At 45.2% G+C, this 24838-nt stretch overlaps 1 protein-coding gene across 1 annotated transcript in view; it reads left to right on the forward strand.

Moving 5' to 3' along the window:
- The window catches only part of LOC127928226 (lysophosphatidic acid receptor 1), a 119967-nt gene that overhangs the window by 41438 nt on the left and 53691 nt on the right, over nucleotides 1-24838 (forward strand). The window contains exon 2 of the mRNA XM_052515356.1: nucleotides 17258-18017. Within this exon, the coding sequence (XP_052371316.1) occupies nucleotides 17279-18017 (739 nt within the window). The 5' untranslated portion in view covers nucleotides 17258-17278. The remainder of the gene's footprint in view (nucleotides 1-17257; nucleotides 18018-24838) is intronic.

Genomic DNA, 24838 nt, shown 5'->3' on the forward strand with positions numbered 1-24838 from the left:
TGTTTAGACTCACAGAGGTTGCTGTTTAGACTCACAGAGGTTGCTGTTTAGACTCACAGAGGTTGCTGTTTAGACTCACAGAGGTTGCTGTTTAGACTCACAGAGGTTGCTGTTTAGACTCACAGAGGTTGCTGTTTAGACTCAGGGGTTGCTGTTTAGACTCACAGAGGTTGCTGTTTAGATTCTCAGAGGTTGCTGTATAAATTCTCAGAGGTTGCTGTATAGATTCTCAGAGGTTGCTGTATAGATTCTCAGAGGTTGCTATATAGATTCTCAGAGGTTGCTGTATAGATTCTCAGAGGTTGCTGTTTAGACTCAGTGGATGCTCAGTGGATGCTGTTTAGACTCAGTGGATGCTGTTTAGACTCAGTGGATGCTGTTTAGACTCACAGAGGTTGCTGTTTAGACTCACAGGGGTTGCTGTTTTGACACAGAGGTTGCTGTATAAATTCTCAGAGGTTGCTGTATAGATTCTCAGAGGTTGCTGTATAGATTCTCAGAGGTTGCTGTTTAGACTCACAGAGGTTGCTGTTTAGACTCACAGGGGTTGCTGTTTTGACACAGAGGTTGCTGTATAAATTCTCAGAGGTTGCTGTATAGATTCTCAGAGGTTGCTGTATAGATTCTCAGAGGTTGCTGTATAGATTCTCATAGGTTGCTGTTTAGACTCAGGGGTTGCTGTATAGATTCTCAGAGGTTGCTGTTGAGACTCAGGGGTTGCTGTTTAGACTCAGGGGTTGCTGTTTAGACTCACAGAGGTTGCTGTGTAGATTCAGGGGTTGCTGTTTAGACTCACATAGGTTGCTCTTTAGACTCACAGAGGTTGCTGTTTAGACTCACAGAGGTTGCTGTTTAGACTCACAGAGGTTGCTGTTTAGACTCACAGAGGTTGCTCTTTAGACTCACAGAGGTTGCTGTTTAGACTCACAGAGGTTGCTCTTTAGACTCACAGAGGTTGCTCTTTAGACTCACAGAGGTTGCTCTTTAGACTCAGAGATGTTGCTGTTTAGACTCAGAGGTTGCTGTTTAGACTCACAGAGGTTGCTGTTTAGACTCACAGAGGTTGCTCTTTAGACTCACAGAGGTTGCTTTTTAGACTCACAGATGTTGCTCTTTAGACTCACAGAGGTTGCTCTTTAGACTCACAGAGGTTGCTGTTTAGACTCAGAGGTTGCTGTTTAGACTCACAGGGGTTGCTGTTTAAACTCACAGAGGTTGCTGTTTAGACTCAGGGGTTGCTGTTTAAACTCACAGAGGTTGCTGTTTTGACTCAGTGGTTGCTGTTTAGACTCAGGGGTTGCTGTTTAGACTCACAGAGGTTGCTGTTTAGACTCAGGGGTTGCTGTTTAAACTCACAGAGGTTGCTGTTTAAACTCACAGAGGTTGCTGTTTTGACTCACAGGAGTTGCTGTTTAGACTCACAGCGGTTGCTGTTTAGACTCAGGGGTTGCTGTTTAGACTCAGGGGTTGCTGTATAGATTCTCAGAGATTGCTGTTTAGACTCACAGCGATTGCTGTTTAGACTCAGTGGAAGCTGTTTAGACTCAGAGGTTGCTGTATAGATTCTCAGAGGTTGCTGTATAGATTCTCAGAGGTTGCTGTATAGATTCTCAGAGGTTGCTGTATAGATTCTCAGAGGTTGCTGTATAGATTCTCAGAGGTTGCTGTTTAGACTCACAGAGGTTGCTGTTTAGACTCACAGAGGTTGCTGTTTAGACTCACAGAGGTTGCTGTTTAGACTCACAGAGGTTGCTGTTTAGACTCACAGAGGTTGCTGTTTAGACTCACGGAGGTTGCTGTTTAGACTCACAGAGGTTGCTGTTTAGACTCACAGAGGTTGCTGTTTAGACTCACAGAGGTTGCTGTTTAGACTCACAGAGGTTGCTGTTTAGACTCACAGAGGTTGCTGTTTAGACTCACATAGGTTGCTGTTTAGACTCACAGAGGTTGCTGTTTAGACTCACAGAGGTTGCTGTTTAGACTCACAGAGGTTGCTGTTTAGACTCACAGAGGTTGCTGTTTAGACTCACAGAGGTTGCTGTTTAGACTCACAGAGGTTGCTGTTTAGACTCACAGAGGTTGCTGTTTAGACTCACATAGGTTGCTGTTTAGACTCACAGAAGTTGCTGTTTAGACTCACAGAGGTTGCTGTTTAGACTCACAGAAGTTGCTGTTTAGACTCACAGAGGTTGCTCTTTAGACTCAGGGGTTGCTGTTTAGATTCAGGGGTTGCTGTTTAGACTCACAGAGGTTGCTGTTTAGACTCACAGAGGTTGCTGTTTAGACTCAGGGGTTGCTGTTTAGACTCACAGAGGTTGCTGTTTAGACTCACAGAGGTTGCTGTTTAGACTCACAGAGGTTGCTGTTTAGACTCAGAGGTTGCTGTTTAGACTCACAGAGGTTGCTGTTTAGACTCATAGGTTGCTGTTTAGACTCAGAGGTTGCTGTTTAGACTCAGGGGTTGCTGTTTAGACTCAGAGGTTGCTGTTTAGACTCACAGCGGTTGCTGTTTAGACTCACAGCGGTTGCTGTTTAGACTCAGGGGTTGCTGTATAGATTCTCAGAGATTGCTGTTTAGACTCACAGCGATTGCTGTTTAGACTCAGTGGATGCTGTTTAGACTCGGAGGTTGCTGTATAGATTCTCAGAGGTTGCTGTATAGATTCTCAGAGGTTGCTGTATAGATTCTCAGGGGTTGCTGTTTAGACTCACAGAGGTTGCTGTTTAGACTCACAGAGGTTGCTGTTTAGACTCAGGTTGCTGTTTAGACTCAGGTTGCTGTTTAGACTCAGGTTGCTGTTTAGACTCAGGGGTTGCTGTTTTGTCTCAGAGGTTGCTTTTTAGACTCACAGAGGTTGCTGTTTAGACTCACAGAGGTTGCTGTTTAGACTCACAGAGGTTGCTGTTTAGACTCACATAGGTTGCTGTTTAGACTCACAGAGGTTGCTGTTTAGACTCACATAGGTTGCTGTTTAGACTCAGAGGTTGCTGTTTAGACTCACAGAGGTTGCTGTTTAGACTCAGGGAGGTTGCTGTTTAGACTCACAGAGGTTGCTGTTTAGACTCAGAGGTTGCTGTTTAGACTCAGAGGTTGCTGTTTAGACTCAGAGGTTGCTGTTTAGACTCACAGAGGTTGCTGTTTAGACTCAGAGGTTGCTGTTTAGACTCAGAGGTTGCTGTTTAGACTCAGAGGTTGCTGTTTAGACTCACATAGGTTGCTGTTTAGACTCAGAGGTTGCTGTTTAGACTCACAGAGGTTGCTGTTTAGACTCACAGAGGTTGCTGTTTAGACTCACAGAGGTTGCTGTTTAGACTCACATAGGTTGCTGTTTAGACTCAGAGGTTGCTGTTTAGACTCAGAGGTTGCTGTTTAGACTCAGAGGTTGCTGTTTAGACTCAGAGGTTGCTGTTTAGACTCACAGAGGTTGCTGTTTAGACTCACAGAGGTTGCTGTTTAGACTCACATAGGTTGCTGTTTAGACTCAGAGGTTGCTGTTTAGACTCAGAGGTTGCTGTTTAGACTCAGAGGTTGCTGTTTAGACTCAGAGGTTGCTGTTTAGACTCAGAGGTTGCTGTTTAGACTCAGAGGTTGCTGTTTAGACTCACAGAGGTTGCTGTTTAGACTCAGGGGTTGCTGTTTAGACTCAGGGGTTGCTGTTTAAACTCAGAGAGGTTGCGTAAGGCGTCGTTTTCATAAAAGCAGAACAGATGTCATGTTTTCAAGACTGTCAACAGTAGGTCACGCCAAGTCCCATTATATAGTTGCAACACGTCCACATATTCCCTTTACAGTGCACTATTTAGGGAATAGGGTGCCATTTCCACAGTTGTTCTATTTAGACCCACCCCACCCCATAGCTGAGGACTTGGTTTAATTATTGCTGTCACACTGCATGCTATAGAGACACTGCACGGAATGGAATGTAGACATATCTTGAGCATGAGAACCAACCGCACGCACATACATACACACACACACTACACACACAGACACAGCTCAGACCAGCTCAGCACAGCCCAGCAGCCCTCTACTTCCTGCCTGGGTGTTAGCAAGAAGAGAAGAGAATTGTCCAATTCAACTCTAGAGCTGTGACTCACGTTGAACTGAGACCGGCCCGGGACAGGACTGGACACACACCATGTTGTGGAGCCTGTGTGTGTGTCGGAGTGTGTGTACAATGTTTGTCATGTACAATGTGTGTGTGTGTGTGTGTGTGTGTGTGTGTGTGTGTGTGTGTGTGTGTGTGTGTGTGTGTGTGTGTGTGTGTGTGTGTGTGTGTCAGTCAATGTGAGTATGTGTGTCAGTCAGTGTGTGTGTCAGTCAGTGTGTGTGTGTGTGTGTGTGTGTGTGTGTGTGTGTGTCAGTGTGTGTATATGTATCAGGCTGTGTGTGTATATGTATCAGTGTGTGTGTGTGTGTGTGTGTGTGTGTGTGTGTGTGTGTGTGTGTGTGTGTGTGTGTGTGTGTGTGTGTGTGTGTGTGTGTCAGTCAATGTGAGTATGTGTGTCAGTCAGTGTGTGTGTCAGTCAGTGTGTGTGTGTGTGTGTGTGTGTGTGTGTGTGTGTGTGTGTGTCAGTGTGTGTATATGTATCAGGCTGTGTGTGTATATGTATCAGTGTGTGTGTGTGTGTGTGTGTGTGTGTGTGTGTGTGTGTGTGTGTGTGTGTGTGTGTGTGTGTGTGTGTGTGTGTGTGTGTGTGTCAGTCAATGTGTGTGTGTATCAGTCAATGTGAGTGTGTGTGTCAGTCAGTGTGTGTGTGTGTGTGTGTGTGTGTGTGTGTCAGTGTGTGTATATGTATCAGGCTGTGTGTGTATATGTATCAGTGTGTGTGTGTGTGTGTGTGTGTGTGTGTGTGTGTGTGTGTGTGTGTGTGTGTGTGTCAGTCAATGTGTGTGTGTGTGTCAGTCAATGTGAGTATGTGTGTCAGTCAGTGTGTGTGTGTGTGTGTGTGTGTGTGTGTGTGTGTGTGTGTGTGTGTGTGTGTGTGTGTGTGTGTGTGTCAGTGTGTGTGTCAGTGTGTGTGTGTGTCAGTCAATGTGAGTATGTGTGTCAGTCAGTGTGTGTGTCAGTCAGTGTGTGTGTGAGTGTGTGTGTGTCAGTCAGTGTGTGTGTTTGTTTGGGTTGTTTGAGTCGGTTTGGTTTGTTTGGGTTTGTTTGGGTTTACATTTACATTACATTTAAGTCATTTAGCAGACGCTCTTATCCAGAGCGACTTACAAATTGGTGCATTCACCTTATGACATCCAGTAGAACAGTCACTTTACAATAGTGCATCTGAATCTTAAAGGGGGGTGAGAAGGATTACTTATCCTATCCTAGGTATTCCTTAAAGAGGTGGGGTTTCAGGTGTCTCCGGAAGGTGGTGATTGACTCCGCTGTCCTGGCGTCGTGAGGGAGTTTGTTCCACCATTGGGGGCCAGAGCAGCGAACAGTTTTGACTGGGCTGAGCGGGAACTGTACTTCCTCAGTGGTAGGGAGGCGAGCAGGCCAGAGGTGGATGAACGCAGTGCCCTTGTTTGGGTGTAGGGCCTGATCAGAGCCTGGAGGTACTGAGGTGCTGTTCCCCTCACAGCTCCGTAGGCAAGCACCATGGTCTTGTAGCGGATGCGAGCTTCAACTGGAAGCCAGTGGAGAGAGCGGAGGAGCGGGGTGACGTGAGAGAACTTGGGAAGGTTGAACACCAGACGGGCTGCGGCGTTCTGGATGAGTTGTAGGGGTTTAATGGCACAGGCAGGGAGCCCAGCCAACAGCGAGTTGCAGTAATCCAGACGGGAGATGACAAGTGCCTGGATTAGGACCTGCGCCGCTTCCTGTGTGAGGCAGGGTCGTACTCTGCGGATGTTGTAGAGCATGAACCTATAGGAACGGGCCACCGCCTTGATGTTAGTTGAGAACGACAGGGTGTTGTCCAGGATCACGCCAAGGTTCTTAGCGCTCTGGGAGGAGGACACAATGGATGGTTTGTTTGGTTTGTATGGGTTGGTTTGTTTTGGTTGGTTTGTATGGTTTGGTTTGTATGGGTTGGTTTGTATGGGTTGGTTTGTATGGTTTGGTTTGTATGGTTTGGTTTGTATGGGTTGGTTTGTATGGGTTGGTTTGTATGGTTTGGTTTGTATGGTTTGGTTTGTATGGGTTGGTTTGTATGGGTTGGTTTGTATGGTTTGGTTTGTATGGGTTGGTTTGTATGGTTTGGTTTGTATGGGTTGGTTTGTATGGTTTGGTTTGTATGGTTTGGTTTGTATGGGTTGGTTTGTTTTGGTTGGTTTGTATGGTTTGGTTTGTATGGGTTGGTTTGTATGGGTTGGTTTGTATGGTTTGGTTTGTTTTGGTTGGTTTGTATGGGTTGGTTTGTATGGTTTGGTTTGTATGGTTTGTATGGGTTGGTTTGTATGGGTTGGTTTGTATGGTTTGGTTTGGGTTGGTTTGGTTTGGGTTGGTTTGTATGGTTTGGTTTGTATGGTTTGGTTTGTATGGGTTGGTTTGTATGGTTTGGTTTGTATGGTTTGGTTTGGGTTGGTTTGTATGGTTTGGTTTGTATGGTTTGGTTTGTATGGTTTGGTTTGTATGGGTTGGTTTGTATGGTTTGGTTTGGGTTGGTTTGTATGGTTTGGTTTGTTTTGGTTGGTTTGTATGGGTTGGTTTGTATGGTTTGGTTTGGGTTGGTTTGTATGGTTTGGTTTGTTTTGGTTGGTTTGTATGGTTTGGTTTGTTTTGGTTGGTTTGTATGGGTTGGTTTGTATGGTTTGGTTTGGGTTGGTTTGTATGGTTTGGTTTGTTTTGGTTGGTTTGTATGGTTTGGTTTGTATGGTTTGGTTTGGTTTGGGTTGGTTTGTATGGTTTGGTTTGGTTTGGGTTGGTTTGTATGGTTTGGGTTGTTTGGTTTGTATGGTTTGGTTTGTTTTGGTTGGTTTGTTTGGGTTGGTTTGGGTTGGTTGGTTTGTTTGGGTTTGGTTGGTTTGGTTTGGTTTGTTTGGGTGCTCTGAAGGCTGGTTTCCTCTGCTGGGTTTTTAAAGCAGGGAAACTCATGTAAAAAGCCCAGATGTTAAAGTCATGTTTTCAAGACTGCTGTATGTTAATTACAACCAGTCAGATATCTGACTGTCACACTAGACTGGGTTGTACTAAAATACCCAAGTCTCTTTGTAGTGTTTTATCATTGTGACAACACATGCAAAATGTCTGTTTTATCAAACATCTCTTGATCCCAATCTCCATTTTTTTTTATTTTTTTTTACAATTTTCTACATTGTGGAATAATAGTTTAAGACATCACAACTAGGAAATAACATATGGAATCATGTAGCAACCAAAAAAGTTTTTTTAAAAATCAACATATATTTTATATTATATCAACCAGTTTCACCTGGAATGCTTTTTGTGACAGTCTTGAAGGAGTTCCCACATATGCTGAGCTCGTTTGCTGCTTTTTCTTCAGTCTGTGGTCCAACTCATCCCAAATCATCTCAATCTGGTTGAGGTCAGTTGGTTGTGGAAACCAGGTAATCTGATGCAGCACTTCATCACTCTCCTTCTTGGTAAAATAGCCCTTACACAGCCTGGAGGTGTGCTGGGTCATTGTCCTGTTGAAAAACAAATGATTGTCCCACTAAGCTCAAACCAGATGGGATGGCGTATCGCTGCAGAATGCTTGGGTAGCCATGCTGGTTAAGTGTGCCTTGAATTCTAAATAAATCTCTGACAGTGTCACCAGCAAAGTACCCCCACACCATCACATCTCCTCCTCCATGCCTCACAGTGGGAACCACACGTGGAGATCATCCATTCACCTACTCTGTGTCTCACAAAGATATGGCGGTTAGAACCAAAAATCTCAAATTTGGACTCATCAGACCAAAGCACAGAATAGTCTAATGTCTATTGCTCGTGTTTCTTGGCCCAAGCAAGTCTCTTCTACTTATTGGTGTCCTTTAATAGTGGTTTCTTTGCAGCAATTTGAACCTGAATGCCAGATTCATGCCGTCTCCTCTGAACAGGTGATGTTGACATGTGTCTGTTACTTGACCTCCGTGAAACATTTATTTAGGCTGCAATCTGATGCTGGTAACTCTAATGACCTTATCTTCTGCAGCAGAAGTAACTCTGGGTCTTCCTTTCCTGTGGTGGTCCTCATGAGAGCCAGTTTCATCGTAGCGCTTGATGGTTTTTGCGACTGCAAGTTCTTGAAATGTGCCGTATTGACTGACTTTCATGTTTTAAAAATAATGATGGACTATCGTTTTCTCTTTGCTTATTTGAGATGTTCTTGCCATAATATGGACTTGGTTTTTTGCCAAATAGGGCTATCTTCACCACCCCTACCTTGTCACAACACAACTGATTGGCTCAAACGCATTAAGAAGGAAATAAATTCCACAAATGAACTTTTAGCAAGTTACACCTGTTAATTGAAATGCATTCCAGGTGACAACCTCATTAAGCTGGTTGAGAGAATGCCAAGAGTGTGCAAAGCTGTCATGAAGGCAATGGGTGGATACTTTGAAGAATCTAAAATATAGAATATATTTTGATTTGTTTATCTTCACTATTAGAAAAGAGTTTAAGTACAGAATAACCCTGAAATGAGTAGGTGTTCTAAAACTTTTGACTGGTACTGTATTTTCTGACCCAGACTGATTCAGTAATCAACCTACAGTTTGTCCTGAGGCAGTATTCACCCTACAGTTTGTCCTGAGGCAGTATTCACCCTACAGTTTGTCCTGAGGCAGTATTCAACCTACAGTTTGTCCTGAGGCAGTATTCACCCTACAGTTTGTCCTGAGGCAGTATTCAACCTACAGTTTGTCCTAAGACAGTATTCAACCTACAGTTTGTCCTGAGGCAGTATTCAACCTACATTTTGTCCTGAGACAGTATTCAGACTACAGTTTGTCCTGAGACAGTATTCACCCTACAGTTTGTCCTGAGACAGTATTCAGACTACAGTTTGTCCTGAGGCAGTATTCAACCTACAGTTTGTCCTGAGGCAGTATTCACCCTACAGTTTGTCCTGAGGCAGTATTCACCCTACAGTTTGTCCTGAGGCAGTATTCAACCTACAGTTTGTCCTAAGACAGTATTCAACCTACAGTTTGTCCTGAGGCAGTATTCAACCTACATTTTGTCCTGAGACAGTATTCAGACTACAGTTTGTCCTGAGACAGTATTCACCCTACAGTTTGTCCTGGGACAGTATTCAGACTACAGTTTGTCCTGAGACAGTATTCAACCTACAGTTTGTCCTGAGACAGTATTCAACCTACAGTTTGTCCTGAGACTGTATTCAACCTACAGTTTGTCCTGAGACAGTATTCAACCTACAGTTTGTCCTGAGACAGTATTCACCTACAGTTTGTCCTGAGACAGTATTCAACCTACAGTTTGTCCTGAGGCAGTATTCAACCTACAGTTTGTCCTGAGACAGTATTCAACCTACAGTTTGTCCTGAGACAGTATTCAACCTACAGTTTGTCCTGAGACAGTATTCACCTACAGTTTGTCCTGAGACAGTATTCAACCTACAGTTTGTCCTGAGGCAGTATTCAACCTACAGTTTGTCCTGAGACAGTATTCAACCTACAGTTTGTCCTGAGACAGTATTCAACCTACAGTTTGTCCTGAGACAGTATTCAACCTACAGTTTGTCCTGAGACAGTATTCAACCTACAGTTTGTCCTGAGACAGTATTCAACCTACAGTTTGTCCTGAGACAGTATTCAACCTACAGTTTGTCCTGAGACAGTATTCAGACAGTTTGAACAGTTTGAACCTACAGTTTGAACAGGGAAACACAGCTGGCAATTAAATGTACACAGAGAGCTAACATTAATAATATGCATGTCAATCTCTCATGGGTCAAAGTGGAAGAGAGATTGACTTCATCACTACTTGTTTATGTAAGAAGTGTTGACAAGCTGAATGCACGAGCTGTCAGTTTAAACTACCAGCACACATCTCAGACACCCATTGCATACCCCACAAGACATGCCACCAGAGGTCAGTTTAAACTACCAGCACACATCTCGGACACCCATTGCATACCCCACAAGACATGCCACCAGAGGTCTGTTTAAACTACCAGCACACATCTCAGACACCCATTGCATACCCCACAAGACATGCCACCAGAGGTCTGTTTAAACTACCAGCACACATCTCAGACACCCATTGCATACCCCACAAGACATGCCACCAGAGGTCTCTTCATAGACCCCAAGTCCAGAACAGACTATGGGAGGTGCACAGTACTACATAGAGCCATGACTACATGGAACTCTATTCCATATCAGGTAACTGATGCAGCAGTATAATCAGATTTTTTTTAAAAACTGGTTAAAATACACCTTATGGAATAGCGGGGACTGTTAAGAGACACACATACATACACAGGCACATACACATGATAAGACACAGACTCTGCAATACATGTAATGGTGCAATACATGTAATGGTGCAATACATGTAATGGTGCCAGACATGTAATGGTGCCAGACATGTAATGGTGCCAGACATGTAATGGTGCCAGACATGTAATGGTGCAATACATGTAATGGTGCCAGACATGTAATGGTGCAATACATGTAATGGTGCAATACATGTAATGGTGCCAGACATGTAATGGTGCAATACATGTAATGGTGCAATACATGTAATGGTGCCAGACATGTAATGGTGCAATACAGGTAATGGTGCAATACATGTAATGGTGCCAGACATGTAATGGTGCCAGACATGTAATGGTGCAATACATGTAATGGTGCCAGACATGTAATGGTGCAATACATGTAATGGTGCAATACATGTAATGTTGCCAGACATGTAATGGTGCAATACATGTAATGGTGCCAGACATGTAATGGTGCCAGACATGTAATGGTGCAATACATGTAATGGTGCCAGACATGTAATGGTGCAATACATGTAATGGTGCAATACATGTAATGGTGCAATACATGTAATGGTGCCAGACATGTAATGGTGCCAGACATGTAATGGTGCAATACATGTAATGGTGCAATACATGTAATGGTGCAATACATGTAATGGTGCCAGACATGTAATGGTGCAATACATGTAATGGTGCCAGACATGTAATGGTGCCAGACATGTAATGGTGCAATACATGTAATGGTGCCAGACATGTAATGGTGCAATACATGTAATGGTGCAATACATGTAATGGTGCAATACATGTAATGGTGCCAGACATGTAATGGTGCAATACATGTAATGGTGCCAGACATGTAATGGTGCCAGACATGTAATGGTGCAATACATGTAATGGTGCCAGACATGTAATGGTGCCAGACATGTAATGGTGCAATACATGTAATGGTGCCAGACATGTAATGGTGCCAGACATGTAATGGTGCAATACATGTAATGGTGCCAGACATGTAATGGTGCCAGACATGTAATGGTGCAATACATGTAATGGTGCAATACATGTAATGGTGCCAGACATGTAATGGTGCAATACATGTAATGGTGCAATACATGTAATGGTGCCAGACATGTAATGGTGCCAGACATGTAATGGTGCCAGACATGTAATGGTGCCAGACATGTAATGGTGCCAGACATGTAATGGTGCCAGACACACAAACACACACAGTTGGCATTGCTGTTATGATTTCACTTGTCCTTGATGTCCTTTGTTTTAAAAAATGTTTTTTGTTGTTTGCTGTTTTCTTCTATCTTTTCCATTTTTCTCTTTAGTTCATTGGGAGTGGGGGTTCATTCTCTTGGGGGGGGTCCTTGGGGGTGGGGGTTCATTCTCTTGGGGGGTTCTTGGAGGTGGGGGTTCATTCTCTTGGGGGGTCCTTGGGGGTGGGGGTTCATTCTCTTGGGGGTTCATTCTCTTGGGGGTTCATTATCTTGGGAGGTTCATTATCTTGGGGGTTCTTGGGGGTGGGGGTTCATTATCTTGGGGGTCCTTGGGGGTGGGGGTTCATTCTCTTGGGGGTTCATTCTCTTGGGGGTTCATTCTCTTGGGGGTTCATTCTCTTGGGGGTTCTTGGGGGTGGGGGTTCATTCTCTTGGGGGTCCTTGGGGGTGGGGGGTTCATTCTCTTGGGGGTTCATTCTCTTGGGGGTTCATTCTCTTGGGGGTTCATTCTCTTGGGGGTCCTTGGGGGTGGGGGTTCATTCTCTTGGGGGTCCTTGGGGGTGGGGGTTCATTCTCTTGGGGGTCCTTGGGGGTGGGGGTTCATTCTCTTGGGGGTTCTTGGGGGTGGGGGTTCATTCTCTTGGGGGTTCATTCTCTTGGGGGGTTCTTGGGGGTGGGGGTTCATTCTCTTGGGGGTTCTTGGGGGTGGGGGTTCATTCTCTTGGGGGTGAGGGTTCATTCTCTTGGGGGTGGGGGTTCATTCTCTTGGGGGTTCTTGGGGGTGGGAGTTCATTCTCTTGGGGGTTTTGGGGTGGGGGTTCATTCTCTCGGGGGGTTTTTGGGGGTGGGGGTTCATTCTCTTGGGGGTTCTTGGGGGTGGGGGTTCATTCTCTTGGGTTTTTTTGGGGGTGGGGGTTCATTCTCTTAGGGGGTTCTTGGGGGTCAGGGTTCATTCTCTTGGGGGTTCTTGGGGGTGGGGGTTCATTCTCTTGGGGGGTTTTGGGGGTGGGGGTTCATTCTCTTGGGGAGTTCTTGGGGGTGGGGGTTCATTCTCTTGGGGGTTCTTGGGGGTGGGGGTTCATTCTCTTGGGGGTTCTTGGGGGTGGGGTTCATTCTCTTGGAGGGTTCTTGGGGTGAGGGTTCATTCTCTTGGGGGTTCTTGGGGGTGAGGGTTCATTCTCTTGGGGGATCCTTGGGGGTGGGGGTTCATTCTCTTGGAGGGTTCTTGGGGGTGAGGGTTCATTCTCTTGGAGGGTTCTTGGGGGTGAGGGTTCATTCTCTTGGGGGGGGGTCCTTGGGGTGGGGGTTCATTCTCTTGGGGGTTCTTGGGGGTGGGGGTTCATTCTCTTGGGGGTTCTTGGGGGTGAGGGTTCATTCTCTTGGGGGTTCTTGGGGCTGGGGGTTCATTCTCTTGGGTTGTTCTTGGGGGTGGGGGTTCATTCTCTTGGGGGTCCTTGGGGGTGGGGGTTCATTCTCTTGGGGGGTTCTTGGGGGTGGGGGTTCATTCTCTTGGGGGGTTCTTGGGGGTGAGGGTTCATTCTCTTGGGGGTTCTTGGGGGTGGGGGTTCATTCTCTTGGGGGTTCTTGGGGGTGAGGGTTCATTCTCTTGGGGGCTTGGGGGTTCTTGGGGTGGGGGGGGTTCATTCTCTTGGGGGTGGGGGGTTCATTCTCTTGGGGGGTTCTTGGGGGTGGGGGTTCATTCTCTTGGGGTGGGGGTTCATTCCTTGGGGGTGGGGGTTCATTCTCTTGGGGGTCCTTGGGGGTAGGGGTTCATTCTCTTGGGGCGTTCTTGGGGGTGGGGGTTCATTCTCTTGGGGGTTCTTGGGGGTGAGGGTTCATTCTCTTGGGGGTTCTTGGGGGTGGGGGGTTCATTCTCTTGGGGGTTCTTGGGGGTGAGGGTTCATTCTCTTGGGGGGTTTGGGGGTGGGGGTTCATTCTCTTGGGGGTTCATGGGGGTGAGGGTTCATTCTCTTGGAGGGTTCATTCTCTTGGGGGGTTCTTGGGGGTGGGGGTTCATTCTCTTGGGGTTTCTTGGGGGTTCTTGGGGGGGGGGTTCATTCTCTTGGTTGTTGGTGCATTGGGGGTTCTTGGGGGTGGGGTTCATTCTCTTGGTTGTTGGTGCATTGGGGGTTCTTGGGGGTGGGGGTTCATTATCTTGGTTGTTGGTGCATTGGGGGTTCTTGGGGTGGGGTTCATTCTCTTGGTTGTTGGTGCATTGGGGGTTCTTGGGGGTGGGGGTTCATTCTCTTGGTTGTTGGTGCATTGGGGGTTCTTGGGGTGGGGTTCATTCTCTTGGCTGTTGGTGCATTAGGGGTTCTTGGGGGTGGGGGGTTCATTCTCTTGGTTGTTGGTGCATTGGGGGTTCTTGGGGGTGGGGGTTCATTCTCTTGGTTGTTGGTGCATTGGGGGTTCTTGGGGGTGGGGGTTCATTATCTTGGTTGTTGGTGCATTGGGGGTTCTTGGGGGTGGGGGGTTCATTCTCTTGGTTGTTGGTGCATTGGGGGTTCTTGGGGGTGGGGTTCATTATCTTGGTTGTTGGTGCATTGGGGGTTCTTGGGGGTTCTTGGGGGGGGGTTCATTCTCTTGGTTGTTGGTGCATTGGGGGTTCTTGGGGGTGGGGGTTCATTCTCTTGGTTGTTGGTGCATTGGGGGTTCTTGGGGGTGGGGGTTCATTCTCTTGGTTGTTGGTGCATTGGGGGTTCTTGGGGTGGGGGGGGGTTCATTCTCTTGGTTGTTGGTGCATTGGGGGTTCTTGGGGGTGGGGGTTCATTCTCTTGGTTGTTGGTGCATTGGGGGTTCTTGGGGGTGGGGTTCATTCTCTTGGTTGTTGGTGCATTATTCTCTTGGGGGGTGGTCATTGGGGGTGGGGGGGGGTTCATTCTCTTGGTTGTTGGTGCATTGGGGGTTCTTGGGGGTGGGGGTTCATTCTCTTGGTTGTTGGTGCATTGGGGGTTGTTGGGGGTGGGGTTAATTCTCTTGGTTGTTGGTGCATTGGGGGTTCTTGGGGGTGGGGGTTCATTGTCTTGGTTGTTGGTGCATTGGGGGTTCTTGGGGTGGGGTTCATTCTCTTGGTTGTTGGTGCATTGGGGGTTCTTGGGGGTGGGGTTCATTCTCTGGTTGTTGGTGCATTTGGGGGTTCTTGGGGGTGGGGTTCATTCTCTTGGTTGTTGGTGCATTGGGGGGTTCTTGGGGGTGGGGGTTCATTCTCTTGGTTGTTGGTGCATTGGGGGGTTCTTGGGGGTGGGGTTCATTCTCTTGGTTGTTGGTGCATTGGGGGTTCTTGGGGGTGGGGTTCATTCTCTTGGTTGTTGGTGCATTGGGGGGTTCTTGGGGGTGGGTTAGGGTTACCTGGTTGTTGGTGCATTGGGGGTTCTTGGGGGTGGGGTTCATTCTCTTGGTTGTTGGTGCATTGGGGGTTCTTGGGGGTGGGGGTTCATTCTCTTGGTTGTTGGTGCATTGGGGGTTCTTGGGGGTGGGGTTCATTATCTTGGTTGTTGGTGCATTGGGGGTTCTTGGGGGTGGGGGTTCATTCTCTTGGTTGTTGGTGCATTGGGGGTTCTTGGGGGTGGGGGTTCATTCTCTTGGTTGTTGGTGCATTGGGGGGGTTCTTGGGGGTGGGGGTTCATTCTCTTGGTTGTTGGTGCATTTGGGGGTTCTTGGGGGAATGGAATTAATTGTATTTTTTATTTTTATTTTTTTCCGAGGGAGGGGGGCGGGGCTGTGGGAGGGGTCTTGAATGGTTGAGGGACAGCTATTGGAGAACTGTGGGGGTATCTTGGAGGGATAGGGTTTAACAAGATTGTGATTATTTTATATCACTATCATGCTCACGCACCCTCACTCATAAGGATGGCTCTGTTGTAGAAAGACTGAAACATGTTTGATAGTGGCAGTAGACAACCTCACACATAAGGATGGCTCTGCTGCAGAAAGACTGATACATGTTTGATAGTGGCAGTAGACAACCTCACACATAAGGATGGCTCTGTTGTAGGAAGACTGATACATGTTTGATAGTGTCTTGATGCTGTATTGTTTGTCCTTCGTGTTCTAATACTATAATGTTAACCCTTCCTTGTGTTTTTTGTAATAAATAATTATAAATATATATTAAAAAAAAATTTAAAGACACGGACTCTGTACACACATGGATTTTGTATTGTAAATATGTGGTGGTAGAGTAGTAGCCTGAGGGAACACACCCTACTGTGACTCCCTCTAACCCCTGTCTCCTCCAGACCCCTAACAACCTACTGTGACTCTCTCTAACCCCTGTCTCCTCTCCTCCAGATACCCTAACAACCTACTGTGACTCCCTCTAACCTTCTGTGACTCCCTCTAACCCCTGTCTCCTCTCCTCCAGACCCTCAAACAACCTACTGTGACTCTCTCTAACCTACTGTGACTCCCTCTAACCTACTATGACTCCCTCTAACCTACTATGACTCTCTCTAGCCTACTGTGACTCTCTCTAACCTACTGTGACTCTGTCTAACCTACTGTGACTCTGTCTAACCTACTGTGACTCTGTCTAACCTACTGTGACTCTCTCTAACCTACTGTGACTTCCTCTAACCCCTGACTCCTCTCCTCCAGACCCCCTAACAACCTACTGTGACTCTCTCTAACCTACTATGACTCGCTCTAACCTACTTTGACTCTAACCTACTGTGACTCTCTCTAACCTACTATGACTCCCTCTAACCTACTATGACTCCCTCTAACCTACTTTGACTCTAACCTACTGTGACTCTCTCTAACCTACTATGACTCCCTCTAACCTACTTTGACTCTCTCTAACCTACTGTGACTCTCTCTAACCTACTTTGACTCTCTCTAACCTACTATGACTCGCTCTAACCTACTTTGACTCTAATCTACTATGACTCTCTCTAACCTACTATGACTCCCTCTAACCTACTATGACTCCCTCTAACCTACTTTGACTCTCTCTAACCTACTGTGACTCTCTCTAACCTACTTTGACTCCCTCTAACCTACTGTGACTCTGTCTAACCTACGGTGACTCTCTCTAACCTACTGTGACTCTGTCTAACCTACTGTGACTCTCTCTAACCTACTGTGACTCTCTCTAACCTACTGTGACTCTCTCTAACCTACTGTGACTTCCTCTAACCCCTGTCTCCTCTCCTCCAGACCCTAACAACCTACTGTGACTCTCTCTAACCTACTGTGACTCCCTCTAACCTACTGTGACTCCCTCTAACTCCTGTCTCCTCTCCTCCAGACCCTCTAACAACCTACTGTGACTCCCTCTAACCTACTTTGACTCTCTCTAACCTACTTTGACTCTCTAACCTACTGTGACTCTCTCTAACCTACTGTGACTCTCTCTAACCTACTGTGACTCTCTCTAACCTACTGTGACTCTCTCTAACCTACTTTGACTCACTCTAACCCCTGTCTCCTCTCCTCCAGACCCTCTAACCCCTGTCTCCTCTCCTCCAGACCCTCTAACCCCTGTCTCCTCTCCTCCAGACCCTCTAACCCCTGTCTCCTCTCCTCCAGACCCTCTAACCCCTGTCTCCTCTCCTCCAGACCCTCTAACCCCTGTCTCCTCTCCTCCAGACCCTCTAACCCCTGTCTCCTCTCCTCCAGACCCTCTAACCCCTGTCTCTCCTCTCCTCCAGATCCCCTAGCCAGCCTTCAAGATGGAGGAGGAACAGTGCTTCTACAATGAGTCCATTGCCTTCTTCTACAACCGCAGTGGAAAGTACCTGGCTACAGAGTGGAATACAGTCAGCAAGCTGGTGATGGGGCTGGGTATCACAGTATGTATCTTCATCATGCTGGCTAACTTGCTGGTCATGGTGGCTATATACGTCAACCGCCGCTTCCACTTCCCTATTTACTACCTGATGGCCAACCTGGCGGCCGCGGACTTCTTTGCCGGCCTGGCGTACTTCTACCTGATGTTCAACACGGGCCCGAACACGCGGCGCCTCACGGTCTCCACGTGGCTGCTCCGACAGGGTCTCATCGACACGTCCCTCACGGCGTCCGTGTGTAACCTCCTCGCCATCGCCATCGAGCGCCACATCACCGTTTTCCGCATGCAGCTGCACACGCGCATGTCCAACCGGCGTGTGGTGGTGGTGATTGTCGTCATCTGGACATTGTCTATCGTCATGGGAGCCATCCCGTCGGTAGGGTGGAACTGTATCTGTGACATCGGCACGTGTTCTAGCATGGCTCCGCTGTACTGTAACTCCTACCTGGTGTTCTGGGCCGTATTCAACCTGGTCACCTTCCTGGTCATGGTGGTGCTGTACGCTCACATCTTTATGTACGTGAGACAGAGGACCATGAGGATGAGCAGACACAGCTCTGGGCCACGCAGGAACAGAGACACCATGATGAGTCTGCTGAAGACTGTCGTCATCGTATTGGGTAAGAACCTCCACTACCTTCACAACAGACACTATATGTTAGATACTGGTACTGGGTAGGTTAGAGTTAGGAACAGACACTATATGTTAGATACTGGTACTGGGTAGGTTAGAGTTAGGAACAGACACTATATGTTAGATACTGGTACTGGGTAGGTTAGAGTTAGGACCACGTAGGAACAGACACTATATGTTAGATACTGGTACTGGGTAGGTTAGAGTTAGGAACAGACACTATATGTTAGATACTGGTACTGGGTAGGTTAGAGTTAGGACCACATAGGAACAGACACTATATGTTAGATACTGGTACTGGGTAGGTTAGAGTTAGGAACAGACACTATATGTTAGATACTGGTACTGGGTAGGTTAGAGTTAGGAACAGACACTATATGTTAGATACTGGTACTGGGTAGGTTAGAGTTAGGACCACATAGGAACAGACACTATATGTTAGATACTGGTACTGGGTAGGTTAGAGTTAGGAACAGACACTATATGTTAGATACTGGTACTGGGTAGGTTAGAGTTAGGACCACGTAGGAACAGACACTATATGTTAGATACTGGTACTGGGTAGGTTAGAGTTAGGAACAGACACTATATGTTAGATACTGGTACTGGGTAGGTTAGAGTTAGGAACAGACACTATATGTTAGATACTGGTACTGGGTAGGTTAGAGTTAGGACCACGTAGGAACAGACACTATATGTTAGATACTGGTACTGGGTAGGTTAGAGTTAGGAACAGACACTATATGTTAGATACTGGTACTGGGTAGGTTAGAGTTAGGACCAGACACTATATGTTAGATACTGGTACTGGGTAGGTTAGAGTTAGGACCACATAGGAACAGACACTATATGTTAGATACTGGTACTGGGTAGGTTAGAGTTAGGACCAGACACTATATGTTAGATACTGGTACTGGGTAGGTTAGAGTTAGGACCAGACACTATATGTTAGATACTGGTACTGGGTAGGTTAGAGTTAGGACCACATAGGAACAGACACTATATGTTAGATACTGGTACTGGGTAGGTTAGAGTTAGGACCAGACACTATATGTTAGATACTGGTACTGGGTAGGTTAGAGTTAGGAACAGACACTATATGTTAGATACTGGTACTGGGTAGGTTAGAGTTAGGAACAGACACTATATGTTAGATACTGGTACTGGGTAGGTTAGAGTTAGGACCACATAGGAACAGACACTATATGTTAGATACTGGTACTGGGTAGGTTAGAGTTAGGAACAGACACTATATGTTAGATACTGGTACTGGGTAGGTTAGAGTTAGGAACAGACACTATATGTTAGATACTGGTACTGGGTAGGTTAGAGTTAGGAACAGACACTATATGTTAGATACTGGTACTGGGTCGGTTAGAGTTAGGAACAGACACTATATGTTAGATACTGGTACTGGGTAGGTTAGAGTTAGGACCACGTAGGAACAGACACTATATGTTAGATACTGGTACTGGGTAGGTTAGAGTTAGGAACAGACACTATATGTTAGATACTGGTACTGGGTAGGTTAGAGTTAGGACCAGACACTATATGTTAGATACTGGTACTGGGTAGGTTAGAGTTAGGACCAGACACTATATGTTAGATACTGGTACTGGGTAGGTTAGAGTTAGGACCACATAGGAACAGACACTATATGTTAGATACTGGTACTGGGTAGGTTAGAGTTAGGACCAGACACTATATGTTAGATACTGGTACTGGGTAGGTTAGAGTTAAGAACAGACACTATATGTTAGATACTGGTACTGGGTAGGTTAGAGTTAGGACCACATAGGAACAGACACTATATGTTAGATACTGGTACTGGGTCGGTTAGAGTTAGGAACAGACACTATATGTTAGATACTGGTACTGGGTAGGTTAGAGTTAGGAACAGACACTATATGTTAGATACTGGTACTGGGTAGGTTAGAGTTAGGACCACATAGGAACAGACACTATATGTTAGATACTGGTACTGGGTCGGTTAGAGTTAGGAACAGACACTATATGTTAGATACTGGTACTGGGTCGGTTAGAGTTAGGAACAGACACTATATGTTAGATACTGGTACTGGGTAGGTTAGAGTTAGGAACAGACACTATATGTTAGATACTGGTACTGGGTAGGTTAGAGTTAGGACCACATAGGAACAGACACTATATGTTAGATACTGGTACTGGGTAGGTTAGAGTTAAGAACAGACACTATATGTTAGATACTGGTACTGGGTAGGTTAGAGTTAGGAACAGACACTATATGTTAGATACTGGTACTGGGTAGGTTAGAGTTAGGAACAGACACTATATGTTAGATACTGGTAGTGGGTAGGTTAGAGTTAGGAACAGACACTATATGTTAGATACTGGTACTGGGTAGGTTAGAGTTAGGACCACATAGGAACAGACACTATATGTTAGATACTGGTAGTGGGTAGGTTAGAGTTAGGAACAGACACTATATGTTAGATACTGGTACTGGGTAGGTTAGAGTTAGGACCACATAGGAACAGACACTATATGTTAGATACTGGTACTGGGTCGGTTAGAGTTAGGAACAGACACTATATGTTAGATACTGGTACTGGGTAGGTTAGAGTTAGGAACAGACACTATATGTTAGATACTGGTACTGGGTAGGTTAGAGTTAGGAACAGACACTATATGTTAGATACTGGTACTGGGTAGGTTAGAGTTAGGAACAGACACTATATGTTAGATACTGGTACTGGGTCGGTTAGAGTTAGGAACAGACACTATATGTTAGATACTGGTACTGGGTAGGTTAGAGTTAGGAACAGACACTATATGTTAGATACTGGTACTGGGTAGGTTAGAGTTAGGACCACATAGGAACAGACACTATATGTTAGATACTGGTACTGGGTCGGTTAGAGTTAGGAACAGACACTATATGTTAGATACTGGTACTGGGTAGGTTAGAGTTAGGAACAGACACTATATGTTAGATACTGGTACTGGGTAGGTTAGAGTTAGGAACAGACACTATATGTTAGATACTGGTACTGGGTAGGTTAGAGTTAGGACCACGTAGGAACAGACACTATATGTTAGATACTGGTACTGGGTCGGTTAGAGTTAGGAACAGACACTATATGTTAGATACTGGTACTGGGTAGGTTAGAGTTAGGAACAGACACTATATGTTAGATACTGGTACTGGGTAGGTTAGAGTTAGGAACAGACACTATACTGGGCAGGTTATGTTAGATACTGGTACTGGGTAGGTTAGAGTTAGGACCACGTAGGAACAGACACTATATGTTAGATACTGGTACTGGGTCGGTTAGAGTTAGGAACAGACACTATATGTTAGATACTGGTACTGGGTAGGTTAGAGTTAGGAACAGACACTATATGTTAGATACTGGTACTGGGTAGGTTAGAGTTAAGAACAGACACTATATGTTAGATACTGGTACTGGGTAGGTTAGAGTTAGGAACAGACACTATATGTTAGATACTGGTACTGGGTAGGTTAGAGTTAGGAACAGACACTATATGTTAGATACTGGTACTGGGTAGGTTAGAGTTAGGAACAGACACTATATGTTAGATACTGGTACTGGGTAGGTTAGAGTTAGGACCACGTAGGAACAGACACTATATGTTAGATACTGGTACTGGGTAGGTTAGAGTTAGGAACAGACACTATATGTTAGATACTGGTACTGGGTAGGTTAGAGTTAGGAACAGACACTATATGTTAGATACTGGTACTGGGTAGGTTAGAGTTAGGAACAGACACTATATGTTAGATACTGGTACTGGGTAGGTTAGAGTTAGGAACAGACACTATATGTTAGATACTGGTACTGGGTAGGTTAGAGTTAGGACCACGTAGGAACAGACACTATATGTTAGATACTGGTACTGGGTAGGTTAGAGTTAGGACCACATAGGAACAGACACTATATGTTAGATACTGGTACTGGGTAGGTTAGAGTTAGGACCACGTAGGAACAGACACTATATGTTAGATACTGGTACTGGGTAGGTTAGAGTTAGGAACAGACACTATATGTTAGATACTGGTACTGGGTAGGTTAGAGTTAGGAACAGACACTATATGTTAGATACTGGTACTGGGTAGGTTAGAGTTAGGAACAGACACTATATGTTAGATACTGGTACTGGGTAGGTTAGAGTTAGGAACAGACACTATATGTTAGATACTGGTACTGGGTAGGTTAGAGTTAGGAACAGACACTATATGTTAGATACTGGTACTGGGTAGGTTAGAGTTAGGAACAGACACTATATGTTAGATACTGGTACTGGGTAGGTTAGAGTTAGGACCACATAGGAACAGACACTATATGTTAGATACTGGTACTGGGTCGGTTAGAGTTAGGAACAGACACTATATGTTAGATACTGGTAGTGGGTAGGTTAGAGTTAAGAACAGACACTATATGTTAGATACTGGTACTGGGTAGGTTAGAGTTAGGACCACATAGGAACAGACACTATATGTTAGATACTGGTACTGGGTCGGTTAGAGTTAGGAACAGACACTATATGTTAGATACTGGTAGTGGGTAGGTTAGAGTTAGGAACAGACACTATATGTTAGATACTGGTACTGGGTAGGTTAGAGTTAGGAACAGACACTATATGTTAGATACTGGTACTGGGTAGGTTAGAGTTAAGAACAGACACTATATGTTAGATACTGGTACTGGGTAGGTTAGAGTTAGGACCACGTAGGAACAGACACTATATGTTAGATACTGGTAGTGGGTAGGTTAGAGTTAGGAACAGACACTATATGTTAGATACTGGTACTGGGTAGGTTAGAGTTAGGAACAGACACTATATGTTAGATACTGGTACTGGGTAGGTTAGAGTTAGGACCACATAGGAACAGACACTATATGTTAGATACTGGTACTGGGTAGGTTAGAGTTAGGAACAGACACTATATGTTAGATACTGGTAGTGGGTAGGTTAGAGTTAGGAACAGACACTATATGTTAGATACTGGTACTGGGTAAGTTAGAGTTAGGAACAGACACTATATGTTAGATACTGGTACTGGGTAGGTTAGAGTTAGGAACAGACACTATATGTTAGATACTGGTACTGGGTAGGTTAGAGTTAGGAACAGACACTATATGTTAGATACTGGTACTGGGTAAGTTAGAGTTAGGAACAGACACTATGTGTTAGATACTGGTACTGGGTAGGTTAGAGTTAGAACAGACACTATATGTTAGATACTGGTACTGGGTCGGTTAGAGTTAGGAACAGACACTATATGTTAGATACTGGTACTGGGTAGGTTAGAGTTAGGAACAGACACTATATGTTAGATACTGGTACTGGGTAGGTTAGAGTTAGGAACAGACACTATATGTTAGATACTGGTACTGGGTAGGTTAGAGTTAGGAACAGACACTATATGTTAGATACTGGTAGTGGGTAGGTTAGAGTTAGGAACAGACACTATATGTTAGATACTGGTACTGGGTAGGTTAGAGTTAGGAACAGACACTATATGTTAGATACTGGTACTGGGTAGGTTAGAGTTAGGAACAGACACTATATGTTAGATACTGGTAGTGGGTCGGTTAGAGTTAGGAACAGACACTATATGTTAGATACTGGTACTGGGTCGGTTAGAGTTAGGACCAGACACTATATGTTAGATACTGGTACTGGGTAGGTTAGAGTTAGGAACAGACACTATATGTTAGATACTGGTACTGGGTCGGTTAGAGTTAGGAACAGACACTATATGTTAGATACTGGTACTGGGTAGGTTAGAGTTAGGAACAGACACTATATGTTAGATACTGGTACTGGGTAGGTTAGAGTTAGGAACAGACACTATATGTTAGATACTGGTACTGGGTAGGTTAGAGTTAGGAACAGACACTATATGTTAGATACTGGTACTGGGTAGGTTAGAGTTAGGACCACGTAGGAACAGACACTATATGTTAGATACTGGTACTGGGTAGGTTAGAGTTAGGAACAGACACTATATGTTAGATACTGGTACTGGGTAGGTTAGAGTTAGGAACAGACACTATATGTTAGATACTGGTAGTGGGTAGGTTAGAGTTAGGAACAGACACTATATGTTAGATACTGGTACTGGGTAGGTTAGAGTTAGGAACAGACACTATATGTTAGATACTGGTACTGGGTAGGTTAGAGTTAGGAACAGACACTATATGTTAGATACTGGTACTGGGTAGGTTAGAGTTAGGAACAGACACTATATGTTAGATACTGGTACTGGGTAGGTTAGAGTTAGGAACAGACACTATATGTTAGATACTGGTAGTGGGTAGGTTAGAGTTAGGAACAGACACTATATGTTAGATACTGGTACTGGGTAGGTTAGAGTTAGGAACAGACACTATATGTTAGATACTGGTACTGGGTAGGTTAGAGTTAGGACCACATAGGAACAGACACTATATGTTAGATACTGGTACTGGGTAGGTTAGAGTTAGGAACAGACACTATATGTTAGATACTGGTACTGGGTAGGTTAGAGTTAGGACCACATAGGAACAGACACTATATGTTAGATACTGGTACTGGGTAGGTTAGAGTTAGGAACAGACACTATGTGTTAGATACTGGTACTGGGTAGGTTAGAGTTAGGAACAGACACTATATGTTAGATACTGGTACTGGGTCGGTTAGAGTTAGGAACAGACACTATATGTTAGATACTGGTACTGGGTAGGTTAGAGTTAGGACCACATAGGAACAGACACTATATGTTAGATACTGGTACTGGGTAGGTTAGAGTTAAGAACAGAC

Source organism: Oncorhynchus keta, unplaced genomic scaffold (assembly GCF_023373465.1).
Source record: "Oncorhynchus keta strain PuntledgeMale-10-30-2019 unplaced genomic scaffold, Oket_V2 Un_scaffold_2376_pilon_pilon, whole genome shotgun sequence".
Lineage (NCBI taxonomy): Eukaryota > Metazoa > Chordata > Actinopteri > Salmoniformes > Salmonidae > Oncorhynchus > Oncorhynchus keta.